This window comes from Entelurus aequoreus, linkage group LG13 (genome assembly GCF_033978785.1).
Source record: "Entelurus aequoreus isolate RoL-2023_Sb linkage group LG13, RoL_Eaeq_v1.1, whole genome shotgun sequence".
Lineage (NCBI taxonomy): Eukaryota > Metazoa > Chordata > Actinopteri > Syngnathiformes > Syngnathidae > Entelurus > Entelurus aequoreus.
In genome coordinates, this window is record NC_084743.1 from 65,139,639 (window position 1) to 65,159,028 (window position 19,390).

Below are 19,390 nucleotides of genomic sequence, written 5' to 3' on the forward strand. Positions count from 1 at the left end.
ATTGCCTATTATTATATATGCCTTTCCTGTCAAAGACAACTTTGTTTTTTATAGTAAAACTGAAATATGCAGTATTTCCCCCAACGCCCAAAACATTCAGAAAGCAATGTTTGATGTGAAGTTATTGGAGCCCTGAAAAGATCAATAATGCATGACACCATTGATTTTATTTTCATTATTATTTTTGATTAATCACAGTGAAAAGATAAATAAAATCCCACTAAATATCTTTGGGATCCAAAAGGCACCCCACTCATAAAGTCATAATTTTGTATTATTATTTGTTTTACTTTCAACACTTAAGTTACGAGATCAACTTCAGATATATCTGTCGATTTTACGTTTGAACTATTATTTTGTTTGTTTTATGCTCTTTTGTCAAAGAAAACTTGGATGTTTTTATATGGCAACCACACAATATATGCAATATTTTTTCAGATAAAACATTTTAATGTGAAATATTTGAAGTAATTGGAGCCTTGAAGATGTCAATGATTCATTATTATTGATTTTTTGTGTTTTTTTTGTTTTTTTTAGCAATGGCAGAAAAAGGAAAATAAAGATAGACAAAAGGAAAAAAACAGCCTGCATGGCAGCTTTTGTGTCAACATTGCAACATTTTCTAGTTACATTTCACCTCATTCCACTTTTTTAATGTTTTTTTGATTTTTGCAATAGCATTTCCAGAATGTGTGGCGGGCCGGTAAACAATTAGCTGCGGGCCGCACTTTGGACACCCCTGTAATACAGCTTCAACTCTTCTGGGAAGGCTGTCCACAAGGTTGCGGAGTGTGTTTATAGGAATTTTCGACCATTCTTCCAAAAGCGCACTGGTGAGGTCACACACGGATGTTGGTCGAGAAGGCCTGGCTCTCAGTCTCCGTTCTAATTTATCCCAATGGTGTTCTATCAGGTTCAGGTCAGGACTCTGTGCAGGCCAGTCAAGTTCATCCACACCAGACTTTGTCATCCATGTCTTTATGGACCTTGCTTTGTGCACTGGTGCGCAGTCATGTTGGAAGAGGAAGGGGCCCGTTCCAAACTGTTCCCACAAGGTTGGGGGCATGGCATTGTCCAAAATGTTTTGGTACCCTGAAGCATTCAAAGTTCCTTTCACTGAAACTAAGGGGCCAAGCCCAACTCCTGAAAAACAACCCCACACCATAATTCCTCCGCTGACCCATCTCTGTCAGTTTAGGTGGCCTACCACTTTGTGGCTGAGTTGCTGTTGTTCCCAAACTCTTCCATTTTCTTATAATAAAGCCGACAGTTGACTTTGGAATATTTAGGAGAGAGGAAATTTCACGACTGGATTTGTTGCACAGGTGGATTCCTATGACAGTTCCACGCTGGAAATCACTGAGAGTGGCCCATTCTTTCACAAATGTTTGTAGAAACAGTCTACATGCCTAAGTGCTTAATTTTATACACTTGTGATTAGGACACCTGATTCTCATCATTTGGATGGGTGGCCAAATACTTTTGGTAATATAGTGTATATAAGGAGCACCAGATTTTAGGGCGCATTAAAGGAGTCATATTTTAATTTTTTTCTGAATGGAAAAGACTTCCTTGTGGTCTACATAACATGTAATGGTGGTTCTTTGGTCAAAATGTTGCACAGATTATGTTTTACAGATCACGTATCAATTACCAAAATATGACTGAGGTGTACACCTACAAAATTAGCTCAAATCATGCATGCGTGTATCATGATCAATATTAAAGTGACTCACTCGTTGGACAGTTGTGCGCTTGGTCAAGTTGGCCGGGGACGTTTTTTTCCGGTTTATTTGGGTAAGCGCTCCATTTATGTCGAATAAGCTTAGCTCCAAGTCACTTTCACCTCACTCTCCCAGCTTCTGTCTGCTCCAATGTCTCACCCTCACGCAAAATAAATCCTTAAAATGATCAAAATAAGTAAATATTGAACATATTACATATTGTTACGACCGACATTTCCTACCAACCAAAGATTAAATGCATTGTGGCATTCACATTACTAATATTCACCACTGTTTTTTGAAGAGGTGCCAACATGAAATGTCTAAAAATGCATACCTGTAACCAGAGTCTGCGGCGCATTGAATGCCGCACAGAGCACTGCCGTGCGATGATGAACGCCACCCTTCCACTCTGATGGCGCAACTTCTGACTTGAAGAAAGAATGAAGGCGAAACACTGTCAACGTCCTACAGGGGGAGACAGTGAGAGGGTTTGTAAGAAGCAGCCATATAAACCAAACCTCTATCAACAACTTACAGAGACAACTAATAATGAAAGATTAGGTCCTGACCTGATATTGATATCCGATATCAGTCTGATGAAAAATATCAGTTCGCTTGTAGATCCGATACAAGCAGCCCTGCAGCGCTTTTACTTGTGCAAAGTTGGACAGCCACATAACATCGAAATGAGCACACAAGTTTGGTCTTCTCTTCTATTTTACTCAAGTCATTTACAGAGGGCAAACTATAGGCTATAGCAGTGTTTTTCAACCACTGTGAGATACAGTCTAATTATCTAATTTCACCTATTTGGGATAAAAAATATTTTTTCCAAACCAGTAATTATAGTCTGCAAATGATGTGTTGTTGTTGAGTGTCGGTGCTGTCTAGAGTTCGGCAGAGTAACCGTGTAATACTCTTCCATATCAGTAGGTGACAGCAGGTAGCTAATTGCTTTGTAGATGTCGGAAACAGCGTGAGGCAGGGTGCAGGTAAAAGGGTATCTTAATGCTCAAACAAAAAGTAAACAAAAGCTGAGTGCCCCTAAGAAAAGGCATTGAAGCTTAGGGAAGGCTATGCAGAACGAAACTAAAACTGAACTGACTACAAAGTAAACAAAAACAGAATGCTGGACGACAGCAAAGACTTACTGCGGAGCAAAGATGGCGTCCACAATGTACATCCGAACATGACATGATAATCGACAATGTCCCCACGAAGAAGGATTAAAAACAAAGTAGATGCGGGAAATATCGCTCAAAGGAAGACATGAAACTGCTACAGAAAATTACCAAAAAAAGAGAAAAAGCCACCAAAATAGGAGCGCAAGACAAGAACTAAAACACTACATACAGGAAAACAGCAAAAAACTCCAAATGTGACAGGTGGTGACAGTACACCTACTTTGAGACAAGAGCTATAGTGATGCATGCTTGGTTATGGTTTAAAGTCATATCCAATAATTGCGACAACGACTTTTTACTGTCAACTGAGTTTCGTTTTTTAATGATTTCTGGTGGTGGTGTGCCTCCGGATTTTTTTCAACGCAAAAACTGTGCCCTGGCTCAAAAAAGGTTGAAAAACACTGGGCTATAGGCTACTAGGAGCTAGCAGATACACAACAGCTAAGCACACAATAGCACACAAACTCGACACACGTAATCATTTTCCTTAATTGATCAATATTGTAGTCTAAAACAGCACATGTGTAAATATAAAGAAGTATCAAATATTTATAGTTGCATGTTACTTACACATACAAAAGTCACAGAAAATGCACGTACAACACTTAGAACCTTTAGCATATCAGTATGCGGAATTCAATTATGGAATGGATTAAGTAAAGAAGTTAAACATTGTACTGATATGATCCAGTTTAAGAGGCTGTTCAAAAAAATAGTGCTTACAAAGAACAAAGAAGAAGAATTATGAGAAATAGTTTCACCCTTATTGAAAGTAAGATATTCTTCATCTCAGTATGTTAATAATGACTGAATTAATGAATTACATATTACAAAACTGTTGTGTATACTAATTCACAGATGTTATTTTATTAAATAAAAAGGTCAGTAAATGATTTTATATATTTGTAAACGCTCTGAAGTGGGAAAGGGGTAGGATTAAATAAGCTTTGCTTCTTCCTACTCCTTTTCGGACATGATGTAAAGTGAAATGATATGAAATTGTGTGATGTATTATACTGTAAGTGTGTTCATGTTCGAAATAAACTCAAAGAAAGAAAGAAAGAAAAAACAATTACCACTCCACTTCAACCTCAATCAGTGTTTCTCAATTATTTTCTGTTACGCCGCCCTAGGAAGAAGAAAACATTTTTGTACCCCCACACTCTCTCTGCCGCGACCATAAATAGTATAATTTGTCTATATAATTGTTATAAGTGCACTTCTGCATAACATTGCATATTTTTTTAAGATTAAAGAAAATAAATAAATATAGCTCAATTTACAAAAAATAATATAATTTATTGTATTTTATTTATTTATTTATTAACATTATTTTGTCTGTAGCAGAGAAGATTTAAAGTGCTTGAATTTGCCCGAAATTAATAAAAAAATGTCATCCCTATTTAAACTATAAAAAAATGTTGAACGAAACCCAATAAATAATCAATTAAAATGGTTTATCAACCTTAACTAAAGAACACAATAAAAAAAAAACATTAACATACAAAACAAAATGAAAATGTCAGGGGACCTGGCTAGCGTCTCCCAACAGCTAAGCAAGCTAACGGAGCTTGTAGATGAAGTGAGGAAACTCAAAGAAACAATCCGACAAAAAGACAAGACAATAACTGATCTTGAAAGGAGAGTTGAAAACTTGGAGCAGTACACGAGGATGGAAGATGTCATCATCACGGGACTAAACATCAGACCGCGCTCATATGAGCGAGCTGCTACGGCGGGCAGGAATGTTGGAGAGGAAGCAGAGACAGAGGATCTGCAAACTCTGGAGGACCAAGTCTTGCACTTTTTGAAAGGAAAAGACATACACGTGGATGCAAACAATATCTCAGCGTGTCATACACTGCCACGCAGAGACAAAGCAAAGCCTGCAGTCCTTGTGCGCTTTGTAAACCGGAGACACAAAATAGAACTACTGAGACAAGGAAGAAAGTTGAAGGGATCAGCGGTGTATATCAATGAGCATCTGACCAAGAAAATATCGGATATAGCACGGGAAGCACGGATCCTGAGAAAAAACAACAAGATTGGAGCCACATGGACAAGAAACTGCAAGGTTTTCATTCAGCTGAATGGATCTACGCCGGAAAAAGCAAAAGTGATACTGGTAAGAGAACTCGAAGACCTCGAACAGTTCAGATAATGTCGATCGTTCCATTTTTGATGAGGACAGCTACAATGAGATTTTTGATGAGAACAGCTACAGTGAGATTTTTAATGAGCTTATTTTTGGAATGCTCAGACTATTTTTGTTGTTTTTTACTTTTTCTTACCTTGGATCATAAAGACATATACTCGACACCACGTACAAACACTAACCTAATACCAAATACAAACTTGTTTTCTCTTGGACTGCTTTGGGACGCTCATAATAGAGTAAAAGTATGGTCAGTTGTGTGTGTTTGTGCGTGTGTGTGTGTGTGTGTTTGTGTGCATGTGTGTGCGTGTGTGTGTGCATGTGTGTGCGTGCGTGTTTCTGTGCAAGTGTTTCAGTGGAGGTGGATACAAATGTGTTATCTGTACAAAGAAAAAGAAAAAACTAAAATATAATAGAGAGTGAATTAAAAAATATCTTTACCAATGTTGGTGATAAGGAATTAGAATGTAGAAATACTGATAATAATCATAGTAGTGAATTGTATAATAATTATAATCACATCCAACTAGACTTATATGATAATATCAATTACAACTGCAATTCAAATGAGTTTGGCAGTGACATAGATCCTGATTGTAATCTTTACAATAATATTACCAGAAACTGTGAGTACCACACAGACAAACAATTTAAATGTGTGAATGTGGACAAATCATTTACTGTAATACATTTTAATAGCCGAAGCTTGTATAAAAATGTAGACAATATTAGAGAATATCTGAGCCAGTTCAAAAAATGTAGTATTGTTGCAGTCTCAGAGACTTGGCTCAATGAGAACAAGTGTTGTGATAAGAGATTGGATGGTTATGAATTATTTACCACAAACAGAGTTGGAAAAAGGGGAGGGGGAGTAGCACTTTTTGTAAATCAAGATTTAAAATGTTGGAAGATTGACAGCAAATCAACTGCTATAGCTGGAGTTCTTGAATATATAACTGTAGAAAAATCCAAAAAAATAAATGTCAGTTGTGTTTATAGAACACCTGGATCATGTCTAGACACATTCAATCAAAAATTGGATTGTTTGTTTAGTAAATCAAACAAGATCCATATTGTGTGCGGTGATTTTAATATTAATCTTCTGAACCCCATGGACAGTACCAAAACAACCGATTTTATAACAGGATTGTACAGCAATAATTTATTTCCCCTTATCACAAAACCAACCAGAATAACAGTAGACTTTGCCACACTGATAGATAACATTTTCACCAATCAACCGGAGAATCAAATAACAGCAGGACTACTACTCAATGACATAAGTGATCATCTACTTGTATTCAGCATTTTCCACAATTTCTTTGATGAGAGAGGGGCCAAAAAAGCAGTTCAATATAGATTTGTTAGACACCAAACGCCAGAAACTATGGCAGCTTTTAAGTCTGAGTTATGTGCTCAAGACTGGGGGGAGGTTTATACCTCCACAGACCCGGATGAGGCATATGAAACCTTTCTCAACATTTTCATAAAACTGTACGATAAGCACTGTCCAATTAAAAAGCATGACATTAAGGACAGCACTGTTAAGGACAAACCATGGATAACAAAGGGACTATTGTAACCTATTAGAACAACATAAAAATAGCATCCAGGGTACGTGGAAAGTTTTAAATGGTATCATTAAAAAAAACATGACAAATAAGGAACATCCAAGCTATTTCATAGAAAATAATCAAACTATAAATGACCCTAAGGAAATAACGGATGCTTTTAACACCTTCTTTGTGAATGTTGGACCTAATTTAGCAAATGAAATTGTACAACCTGAAAACAGTGTCAAATTTAATGAACAAACCATTCAAAGCAACATAGAATCGTTTTTTATTTCCCCCGTTCATGAAAGTGAAATCACAGAAATTGTAAATTCTCAGAAAAACAAGAAGTCAACAGACTGCTGTGACTTGGACTTTTCTCTGATCAAAGAAATTGTTGATTTTATAGCTGTTCCCTTCACTTATATATGTAATATTTCTTTTATAAAAGGTGTTTTCCCAAAAAAAATGGAAACGGCAAAAGTTATTCCCATCTTCAAAAGTGGAGATAAGCATCAGTTCACCAACTATAGGCCTATTTCTTTACTCTCACAATTTTCAAAAATCCTTGAAAAATTATTTGTGTCAAGATTAGACAGTTTTATTGATAAGCATCACTTGCTAAGTGAACACCAATACGGTTTTCGACCAAACAGGTCCACTTCCATGGCAGTGATGGAACTAGTTGAGGAGGTAACCACTGCAATTGATAAGAGGGAGTTTGTTGTTGGCGTTTTTATTGACCTGAGCAAGGCCTTTGACACCATCGATCACACATTACTTTTAAAGAAAATGCAGAGATATGGTTTTAGAGGTCTTGCTCACGATTGGTTGAAGAGTTATCTTGGTGGCAGAGAACAGTATGTGCATATGAAAAATGTAGATTCAGATAACCAGATTATAACACATGGAGTACCCCAGGGTTCTGTATTGGGACCAAAATTGTTTTTATTGTATATTAATGATATCTGCAAAATCTTTAAAAAACTCAACTGTATTCTCTTTGCTGACGATACAAGTCTGTACTGTTCTGGGCAAGACCTTGGCCAACTCTTAGAGACTGTAGAGAGTGAACTCCACATATTAAAGCAATGGTTTGATGCCAATAAACTGTCAATCAACCTAAATAAAACAAAATATATAATTTTTGGAAATAGGAAAAATAACATACAGTGTCATATAAGAATTGATGATATGGAGATAGAAAGGGTGTATTCAACAACATTTTTGGGAATCTATATAGATGATAAATTAAATTGGAAACTGTACATAAATATACTTAAGACAAAGATGGCAAAAAATATTGCTATGTTACATAAAATCAAAAACTCTGTAAATCAAAAGGCTCTTAATATATTATATAATTCTTTCGTACTCCCTTATCTTAATTATTGTGTTGAAATCTGGGGTAACAATTACAAAACAAACATCAACTCTATATTCTTACTTCAAAAGAAAGCGATTAGAATTGTAAATTATGCAGATTATCATGACCATACCAATGCTCTGTTTATTAAATTAAAAACATTAAAACTGCACGATCTTGTTGACCTCAACACTGCTATTGTGACGTACAAAGCTCATAAACACATGCTGCCTGGGTGTCTACAGGACAGGTTCAAACCCAGAGAGAATCCCTATGACCTCAGAGGTTCAGCTGTCTTTCAGAAAGCTAAGATAAGAACGAGCTTAAAAAGTAGATGTGTTTCTGTCAGGGGGGTTCAACTGTGGAACAGCTTGGATAATTCCTTAAAATGTTCCAGTTCCATTCACACATTTAAAAAAACACTTTAAGACCAATGTCTTGAAAAAATATATCACTCTTGAATCAACACAGTAGTTAATACTATGATCAATGTTAATTAAAATACTAAATGTGGGATATAAATAATAATGGAAGTGTAATTGTTTGTATATAGTATATAAATTGGTACAAAGGTTTAAGTGTACAAGGATATTTCACATGCCTTTACTGTGTATATAATTGAACTGTGTTTATGTTGTGTATAATGTGTATTTATAATATGTTGTACAAAGGACATTTAATAATTCTCGGAAGTTCATTTTGTACAAAGGACACTTCATAATTTTCGGAAATTCATCTTGTTTATAGGGTTAGGCGCAATAAGTGTTCAACTTCAGCCTAAACCCTTTCGGTCTGCAACATTTTCATTTTCAATCTATGAATGTACAACTGTTTGTTTATTTTGTTGACGATTGACCGAAGAAATAATAATAAATAAAATAAATAAAATAAATAAAATAAATAAAATAAATAAAATAAAATAATTTCTTCTGATTTATTTGGCTTTCTATCTAAACTACTGTGGGGAGGCATGGCCGGCAGACCAACAGCGAGGCAGGGCACGCCGGGGCCGACTCCAAGATGGCAGCGAGGAGGCGGGGCGCGCAGGTATCGACGCCGTGACAAATGTCAGGTGCGTGGATCGCCCACCTGGGCACAATTATATAATCTCCTCCCAGTGTGTAAAAGGGCGGCAGCCGAGAACGAATACTATACCAATACCGGTATACCGTACAACCCTAGTTCATGCCCTGTAACAGTAATCCTGTTGTTGACAAAACAATATACTGCACCTCTCCCAGCCCATCACCAGGATGCTCCTCCTCAGCAACAGGATGTGTGAGATGACCACAGCCTTGCCCAGACCAGCATTCATTCTATGGAGGCAGCGGCCACTGAAGTCCCATACCTGCAAGACGCATGAAGATAAAAGCAGGTGTTAGTGGTTTCTTTAAATAATGATCCATCACTAATACTCACGGCATTATTGGTCAGATCTGCATAATGAAGATGGAGATGTGTAGTGTGTGTGATATGTTTGCCTACTTTAACCTCTCCATCAGTGCCCGCCGTGAACAGCCTGGTCTGCGTGCCGTCCAAAGCCATGGTGGAAATCTCGGCATTGCCATGGCAACGGTGGATTTGTTTAACCTTTTGGCCGGTGTCAGCCAGCCAGCATATCACAGAGGATCCGGCGTCGCTGCTTATTACCTGCGGCAGGAGAGGAAATCAGAGGATATCAATCATTGAAAGACGTCTGATCCATTCTATGCGGGAAGCAATGCAGCTTTTTAATAATTCTGCTATGCGGTGAAGAATGAAGATTTTCAATTATTAGGACATATAAGACACGCGTCAGATATCTTTATTGCCTCACTGAGCCGGAGGTGTTGATGCTGTCAAATGGGAATGTATCAAAATAAGAGGACGGTTGCCCCAAAATGTCTAAATGTGACTCTTGTGCAAATCTAAGCAAGCTGGTCCGTGTATTTTCCGTTCATTCTATTTTCAGTTCCAAATCAAAAAACAAAATTAGGGCAGTTTTTTTAGATTTGTATTATATATGGTAGATTTTAAAACAAACAAAAAAGGATTGATTTTCACAATTTTTTAAAAATATTTATTATTGTACGAGGCCGGCATTACGTAAGGGCAAATTAATGTCTTGCCTTATCTTTGTCCCTCGGCTGTCAGGCCGCACACACAGACACACACTGTCAGGTTCAAACACTGATGACATCTATTAAACAAGACAAGAGGCAAAGAATTAAACAGAGACAGTATTCAATTTGGACTCAATTGAGGAGACACGCCTTGACACACTGTACCCTTGTACAGTATCTCAGCACGCTCTGCCAAAAGATTGCATGCCTCCTTCTTTTATTTTGGACCCTCCCCGACCACATGGCCACCTTTGTTTCCAAAGGACAAAGGTCGCAAAAAGTTCACAGAAAAGGTTGTAAACAATTCACAGGAAAGGTCAGTTCAAAAAGAGTTCGTAAAATAGTTCAAAAAGAGTCCCATAAAATAGTTCAAAAAGAGTTCGTAAAATAGTTCAAAAAGAGTTCCATAAAATAGTTCAAAAAGAGCTTGTCTGGAAATTGGGCAGATCCTGTCATCTCTCCGCTTTGAAGTCCTTGGGCCAGAACGACATCCTTCTGTTGATTACCATACATGAGAGAAAACAGAAAACCCTTCATGTGGCTCTCCCCCTTACACAGTGGAGTTTTACGAGCCTTACTCTTGGTAGGCCTCAAAGACAGCCCCTGTCCTTTTGCCTGGAACTCATTTCAACACAAAGTTTTTTGTGATAACTTACAAACAATTATTCTAACACACACACACACCCTTTCAGTCCTCAGTAAACCAGTGTCGATGAATGAAAACCAAAAATGTTCGCAGAAACCAGGGGTCGGCAACCCAAACCGTTGAAAGAGCCATATTGGACCAAAAATACAAAAAAATTATCTGTCTGGAGCCGCAAAAAATAAAAAAGCCGTATATAAGTCTTATACTGAAGGCAACACATGACGTAAGTGTCTATATTAGCTATAATAGCCTACTATCAAAATGTGTGTCGCAGGCTGAAGCAAATCTTTGTTGACAGAAATGTTGAAATGTAATATTTATTCTACACATTTTTACAACATTAGAAACTATTAGTAAATCAGAGGCCACTCAGAAGGTGCGATAACTCCTGGAAATTACTGGCTTTTAATGGCCAAAGGTATAGATGTGTGTGTCCAAGTTAAAGGAAACAGCTGGCTGTCTTCTTGTAATAGGTTTATTACAAGCGAGTGTCATTAAACAGGTCTGCAGTACCCGGAGGAGCCTAGGTCAAAAAATGAAAGACTCCTAAACTGGAGAAGCCAACCTATCAGTTGTTATATTCCTCCTTTCTGTCTCTGGGTGTGTGCTAAGTCAGGAGAGCGCATCCTGAGCATAAAAGGAGATGTTCATGTGTAAGTGTCTTGAAAACAACTGCTTTAAGTCATAACTCAAATGTTGGGCTAGACAGGTAGTCGTTTCACAAGGATATGTGTGGGGTGGGGGTGTGGCCTGCGGACCTGCAGCGAAGCGGGGTGTGTCAGGATCGGCTTCGAGATTAGTGACAGGTGCGTAGATGACACAGCTGTGAGTGTTTGTCTGATCACATGTCGCTCTGTTAAAGGCAGCAGTCGGGAAGGAGAGGAGGTTGTTGATGGTGGAGAACGAGCGAGAGAAACTTGAACATGGCTGAAAAGCACAACTTATTGCAAAATAAATCATTGTTCGCAAAGATGAACACGGCTGTCATGTCCGTCATTGGTGGTCCAGAGAACCCGGAGGAGCAAGACCTCCACAATATGGTTATCACTTTTGCATTCCGAAGTCCCTATCAGAGCCTCTTTTCCTACGATAAGTGATCCAATCCACCTGAAAATATCAAACTAAGGGCCTTATCTATTTATGTGCTTAAACTGAAATACCACTACTTAATTAAACTTGGTGGTTTGCTTTCTCCAAGGTGAATATTGTCACATGTCTTGTCTTGGTTTCTTCTGTCTTGTGAATTGCATGTTTTAGTTTGAAAAGTAACTCCTCTCGTTTCAGGTCACTTGCCCTTCCTTTTATGTCATCAGTCTGACGTCATCCCTGACCCCTGATTGTTTCCACCTGTTCCCCATTACCCTTCATGTGTCTTATAAGCCCACGCCTCCCTTTGTTCTGTGCCAGATTGTCTCGTTTATTCGTGCCTCTCTAGCATCGTGTTTGAATACCTTGATCCTGAATTCCTTCATTGCTATTTTGAGTTCTCTTTTTCTCCTCCTCAGCAGAGTGATTTTGTGTTATTTAGTTTTTCAGCCGAAGTGGTGAGTTTTCAGTTTTTCTTACAGTTCTTCCTTTTCCTCAATTTTTTGAGTGACATTTTTTTGTTAACCTTTATTAGATTAGAGAAAGTGTAGAAGTTTCATAGCCATTGTTTAATAGAATATACGCACCAAGTATAGTTCATTATTGTTTTTGTGTTTTCCTCCTTTCGGAGTGATTTTCGGTTGATCCTTTTTTTGGAACCTTTTTCGCCGACTAGGTTAGTTATAGCCTATATTGAATTGCCCTGACTCTGGAGGTGAAAGGAAGCTTTCAAAATAAAAGTCTGCCGAATTAATCCCTACTCTGCATCTGAGTCGTATCTTTTGACCAAGCCTGACAAATATAAACATTCACCATATGTAGAACATAATATGAGTTAATTAATTCACTTCAGTAGCAATATGGTTGTTAAAGTTAAGCATTTTTGTGATTTCTGATCGTTTGTGAGGTCACCAAAGGGACTTCTGTGTGTTGGCAGAGGACAGCAGTTCAAAGTGTACAAACTTTCACTTAAATAGGAACTTTTGTACATTGTTTTTATGGAGACATTTGCTACCACCTTTTATATTTCCAAACATGTTCAAGAAACCGATTAAATGTGTAAACCAAGATTCCACTGTACATAATTACTTAGCTTATGCCCAATTACTACATTTGTAAAAGTAGTGGAGCTGCGTCCAACAGCAACACGCAAAGCTGCAGTACCTGTCTGAAAAGGCTGTTGTAGAGCACACAGGTGACGGGATGCTCATGGCTGCTGGTCCTGGTCTCCTCATTCACGGTCTCCAACAAGACGAGCAGGCTATTGAAGGTGAGCAGCAGGTGCTGGCGTCCTTCGAGCAGGAGCAGAGATGTTTGTGCGCTCTCCTGCGTCGCCGGGAAAACGCCGTCCAGACTGTGAACACACAGCTGACTGGAAATATCCCATAAACACAGAACCTGGACAAAAGAAAATGTCGCCAGTTGAATGTTGACTTACAAAAACCCAAAACCACTGAAGTTGGCACGTTGTGTAAATCATAAATAAAAACAGAATATATTCAATTGAATAGACTGCAAAGACAAGATATTTAATGTTCGAACTGAGAAACTATTTTTTTTTTTTGCAAATAATCATTAACTTAGAATTTAATGGCAGCAACACATTGCAAAAAAGTTGGCACAGGGGCATTTTTACCACTGTGTTACATGGCCTTTCCTTTTAACAACACTCAGTAAACGTTTGGGAACTGAGGAGACCAATTTTTGAAGCTTTTCAGGTGGAATTCTTTCCCATTCTTGCTTGATGTACAGCTTAAGTTGTTCAACAGTCTGGGGGTCTCCGTTGTGGTATTTTAGGCTTCATAATGCGCCACAAATTTTCAATGGGAGACAGGTATGGACTACAGGCAGAACAGTCTAGTACCCGCACTCTTTTACTATGAAGCCACGCTGTTGTAACACATGGTTTGGCATTGTCTTGCTGAAATAAGCAGGGGCGTCCATGATTACGTTGCTTGGATGGCAACATATGTTGCTCCCAAAGCTGTATGTACCTTTCAGCATTAATGGTGCCTTCACAGATGTGTAAGTTACCCATGCCTTGGGCACTAATACACCCCCATACCATCACAGATGCTGGCTTTTCAACTTTGTGCCTAGAACAATCCGGATGGTTCTTTTCCTCTTTGTTCCAGAGGACACAACGTCCACAGTTTCCAAAAAACAATTTGAAAAGTGGACTTGTCAGACCACAGAACACTTTTCCACTTTGCATCAGTCCATCTTAGATTAGCTCGAGCCCAGCGAAGCCGGCAGCGTTTCTGGGTGTTGTTGATAAATGGCTTTCGCTTTGTATAGTAGAGTTTTAACTTGCACTTACAGATGTAGCGACAAACTGCAGTTACTGACAGTGGTTTTCTGAAGTGTTCCTGAGCCCATGTGGTGATATCCTTTACACACTGATGTCGCTTTTTGATGCAGTACTGCCTGAGGGTTTGAAGGTCCGTAATATCATCGTAGATGGTGAAATCCCTAAATTTCTTGCAATAGCTGGTTGAGAAATGTTGTTCTTAAACCATTCGACAATTTGCTCACGCATTTGTTCACAAAGGGGTGTACCTCCCCCCATCCTTGTTTGTGAATGGCTGAGCATTTCCCGGATGCTGCTTTTACACCCAATCATGGCACCCGCCTGTTCCCAATTAGCCTGTTCACCTGTGGGACGTTCCAAATAAGTGTTTGATGAGCATTTCTCAACTTTCTCAGTCTTTTTTGCCACCTGTGCCAGCTTTTTTTAAACATGTTGCAGGCATCAAATTCCAAATGAGCTAATATTTGCAAAAAATAAAGTTTTCCAGTTCGAACGTAAAGTATCTTGTCTTTGCAGTCTATTCAATTGAATATAGGTTGAAAAGGATTTGCAAATCATTGTATTTTGTTTTTATTTACTATTTAGACATCGTGCCAACTTAGCTGGTTTTGGGTTTTGTACATGCACTCATAAAAATTCTGACACCTATTTTGGACTAATTATGGGGTGATGACCACAGATAGATGGCCTGGGAGTGCCTCTCAATGAGAAGGCTGCCATATTGGTTTACGGCACCAGACAAGACGGATGTCTCTGGTGCAGGAGCACTTCCAAAGGAAAATGTGGTAAAGCTTTCAAAGCCTCCTGCAGTGGCAGATGGTGTTTAAGCAGCGGGCAGATGGAACATAAATCACCTCTAAAATATTTATTCCCACCAGAAAATCCAAAAAGTGAAAGCAAACATGCACAATGCCGCAACAGAAGGAAAGGGGAAAGGCAGCACCAACATCATTTTTGTAACAGACAAAAAAGCGGGAATGTGGTCATAATTGAAATAAAACGTGTGAGACAAATCTTCTCAACGGTTGTTTTCACGGATACACACGTACCTTGTCTCTTGAGAAGCTGAGGAGTTGTTGTTTCTTCTGCATGAAGCGGACGGATGTAACCGGGGCCACGTGGCCAGTGAGTGTGTACACCGGCTGGGAGGTCTCGTAAGCGTTCCATAGCAGGACCTGGTGGTCTCCACCTGCTGTGGCTACAAAAATATGACTTAAAGAGAAACTGCACTTTAAAAAAAAATAAAATTGCCCATCATCCACAATCACGATGTGACTCAAGAACACACATCTTTCCCCTTTTTGTGCATTCTAGATAGTAAAAAACTGCGAGCAAGAGGCGGCTAACAGTGCATGTTAAAGTCCTCTAAAAGAACATTCAAAAACCACTAACAAGGTTCCATTTACATGCCGTCACCTGCATAATAACGGATCAATATTGATCGAGCGCTAAAGCCGAGGAACTACTTTTAACAACGCCTTACTCACACTGCTCCCTCAGCCACTAGCGAGAAGTAAGCTAGCTCCTTGAGCTGCTGCTGAATCACATCAGAGTTTGGAAAAAAACAACGCTAATTTGCAATTTTTGCCAGAAGGTTTTGGCTGTGAATTAAGAAGTTGGTCAACTTTACATGTTTTTACATGAGGCCATGTGCTGAAAGATACAACTATCCCATCATTCCCAGTGAGTGCAAACATTGGAAGTGACTGTTTTGTTATGTTCGTAGACTGTTTAGCCCTAGTGCTACATTATGCTTAGTGTTTCACTTTAGCTCAGTCCTTCTCAACTAGTGGGGCGTGCCCCCTTGGGAGAGGGGGTTCCAGAGGGGGGAGGCGCGTGTGACCCAGGGAACATGCTTTATCAGTATGAAGCTTCAAACTCCGCTTCAAAAAGCTGCTCATTTTAGCCACTAATACTGACCTCCTTATTTTGATTTTTTTTTTTAAATCAGCACAAATTGTTTTATACATTTTTTGTTATGTAGTTGTCAGGTTCAAACACTGATGACATCTATTAAACAAGACAAGAAGCAAGGAATTGTCAATCATTTTCTGTTTTGCCCACCCTTTAAACATTTTTTGATCGACTTGAACCATTAAATTAAATCAACCCCATAAATGATAAGACACTTAAATTGATCTGCAAAATTAACTTAGGAGCACAGTACATAAAACACTTTAAACTACTGTCAGAATGATTGTATCTAAGTTATCACAAAACTTTGTGTTGCCATTAGTTCCCGGCGAGAAGACAAAAGCTGTCTTTGATCCTACCAAGAAGAAGGCTTGTAAAACTCCACTGTGTAGGATGGGAAGCAACATGAAGGTGTTCTGTTTCTTTGATGTATTGTAATCCACAGAAAGATTTTGTCTTGACCCGAGAACTACAAAAGCGGTGAGGAAGCAGGACCAGACTCCCCTCAAGGCAACCTCTTCTTTGAACTGTTTTACGACCTCTTCTTTAAAAGCCTACTGAAACCCACAACTACCGACCACGCAGACTGATAGTTTATATATCAATGATGAAATCTTAACATTGCAACACATGCCAATACGGCCGGGTTAACTTATAAAGTGACATTTAAAATTTCCCGGGAAATATCCGGCTGAAACGTCGCGGTATGATGACGTATGCGCGTGACGTAGTCAGTTAAACGGAAGTTATGGTACTCCGTAGAATCCTATACAAAAAGCTCTGTTTTCATTTCATAATTCCACAGTATTCTGGACATCTTTTGCAATTTGTTTAATGAACAATGAAGGCTGCAAAGAAGACAGTTGTAGGTGGGATCGGTGTATTAGCAGCGGACTACAGCAACACAACCAGGAGGACTTTGTTGGAGAGCAGACGCGCTAGCCGGCGACCTCACCTTGACTTCCTACGTCTCCGGGCCGCCAAACGCATCGGGTGAAGTCCTTCGTCCTTCCGCCGATCGCTGGAACGCAGGTGAGCACGGGTGTTGATGAGCAGATGAAGGCTGGCTGGCGTAGGTGGAGAGCTAATGTTTTTAGCATAGCTCTGTGCGGTCCGGTTGCTAAGTAGGCTTCAATGGCGTCGTTAGCACAGCATTGTTAACCTTCGCCAGCCTGGAAAGCATTAACCGTGTATTTACATGTCCACGGTTTAATAGTATTGTTGATTTTCTATCTATCCTTCCAGTCAGGGGTTTATTTTTTTTGTTTCTATATGCAGTTAAAGCACGATGCTATCATGTTAGCTCGTAGCTAAAGCGTTTCGCCGATGTATTGTTGTGGAGATAAAAGGCACTGAATGTCCGAGGTGGTTTAAAATACAAATCCGTGATCCACAATATAAAAAGGAGAGAGTGTGGACTCCAATGAGCCAGCTTGTATCTAAGTTACGGTCAGAGCGAAAAAAAATATGTATTTCACTGCATTCTAGTCCGTCACTCTAACGTTCCTCGTCCACGAATCTTTCATCCTCGCTCAAATTAATGGGGTAATGGTCCGAATAGCTCTAGCTGCGTTGAAAACAATAGGAAAATATGAGGGAGTGAACAACTGACAACGTCACGCTACTTCCGGTGGGGGCGAGGTTTTTTTTTATCAGAGACCAAAAGTTGCAAACTTTATCGACGTTGTTCTATACTAAATCCTTTCAGCAAAAATATGGCAATATCGCAAAATGATCAAGTATGACACATAGGATGGATCTGCTATTCCCGTTTAAATAAAAAAAATTCATTTCAGTAGGCCTTTAAACTCTTTTACGACCTTTTCTTTGAAACGACCTTTTCTTTGAACTGTTTTGTAATCAAAGGCGATGGCTGTTTACGACCCCCCTCCCTTAGTAACAGCTGTTGCCATGTAATCAGGGTAAGTCCAAATAAAAGAGGAGGCGTACAATCTTTCATCAGAGCGTGGTGACACTGTACAAGGAGTACAGTCCAGACATCTCTCCTCAATTGAGCCAAATTTAATTATGTCTCTGTTTAATTCCTTGCTTCTTGTCTTGTTTAAAAGATGTCATCAGTGTTTGAACCTGACAGTACTTCTGATTCTGATTCTGATTTTTTTGTATTGTTTCAGTTTCACATAATCCTCAATAAATTCACCAAGAAGTCATCGTGGAGTTATTGAGTCCGTTTAGCTGATTGGATAGCTAGCTTCCGCAGCTAGTGGGTATTATGGTGCCTGTTACTACATTACATACATATGTTGGAGGTGTTTTGATGTTTCTGGGGGTTTTTTAGGAGGGCTTTTTAGGTGGAGTAGATTGCTTTCATTAACGGTATTGTTAGCTGCCTCTTGCTAGCAGTTGATCTCTATTTAGAATGCACATAAAAGAGAAAGACGTGTGTTCTTGTCTCTCACATGGGGATTGTGAATGATAGGCAAAAAAAAAGAAGCGTCTTCACGGCCAGAAATGCACAATGACATAAATAGTGTTGGTAAGTTTCAGCGTAACGAGGGTGAGCAAGCACGCTTCCTTAGTGGGAGTTCTAGCAGACCTCCACAGTCTTCATTAATAGAGAAGTGCAGTTTCTATCACACCTTTCCCCAACTTGTGAAGCCAACCATCTGGCTTGTCAATTCACAAAGATCACATCCAATATGCTCAACATTTTCATGCTAAGGGTGGACGAACAGATGGTGAAAGTCTGCGAGGCCTTACGAGACCACATTAGTTTTGTACTCTATGTGCAGATAGAAAGTAAACAAACCGGAAGATGCAGATGGGCTCATCGCTACGAGCCATTATACGTCGTTTTCTTACCAATCATCTTAAGCTCACGGTGATAGTCCAGGTCCCAGACGCCTCTCTTTGTACAGAAAGAAGAGACTCGGAGACGCCTGCGCTCCTTCTCCCTCCAGCCAATCACCATGCTGCTTTGTGGCCTGGTGCTGCATGACACCAATGCCTCCAGTGAATCCAGGTAAAGGACTGCAGGATACCAGAGAAGTAAAGGTCAACTAAAGCTTGCATATTAACATTCTTTACACATGCCACTGACAAACACTCCTTTATTTTATTTGCCTTCTCTATGTACACTTGCTTCCGGACTATAAGCCGCTACTTTTTCCCTACGCTTTGAACCCTGCGGCTTATAAAACGGTGCGGCTAATTCGTGGAATTTTCTTCGCTGATGGCCATAATGCAAATAGCTTAATCAATCAAGGTTTGTTTATATAGCCCTTAATCACAAGTGTCTCAAAGGGCTGCACAAGCCACAACGACATTCTCGGCTCAGATCCCACATCAGGGCAAGAAAAAACTCAACCCTATGGGATACAATGAG

General features: G+C 39.3%; 1 protein-coding gene across 10 annotated transcripts in view; it reads right to left on the reverse strand.

The window, feature by feature from the left end:
• Window positions 1-19,390, reverse strand: part of LOC133663586 (WD repeat-containing protein 49-like) — a 91,714-nt gene that overhangs the window by 55,211 nt on the left and 17,113 nt on the right. For 9 of the 10 annotated variants that reach the window (XM_062068164.1, XM_062068161.1, XM_062068163.1 and 6 more), the window contains 6 exons: window positions 18,868-19,035; window positions 15,180-15,328; window positions 12,984-13,217; window positions 9,471-9,635; window positions 9,218-9,333; window positions 2,062-2,192 (listed from right to left, as the gene is read on the reverse strand). In XM_062068164.1, coding sequence (XP_061924148.1) covers window positions 2,062-2,192; window positions 9,218-9,333; window positions 9,471-9,635; window positions 12,984-13,217; window positions 15,180-15,328; window positions 18,868-19,035 — 963 coding nt within the window. The remainder of the gene's footprint in view (window positions 1-2,061; window positions 2,193-9,217; window positions 9,334-9,470; window positions 9,636-12,983; window positions 13,218-15,179; window positions 15,329-18,867; window positions 19,036-19,390) is intronic. The other variant, XM_062068162.1, reaches the window with a different exon arrangement.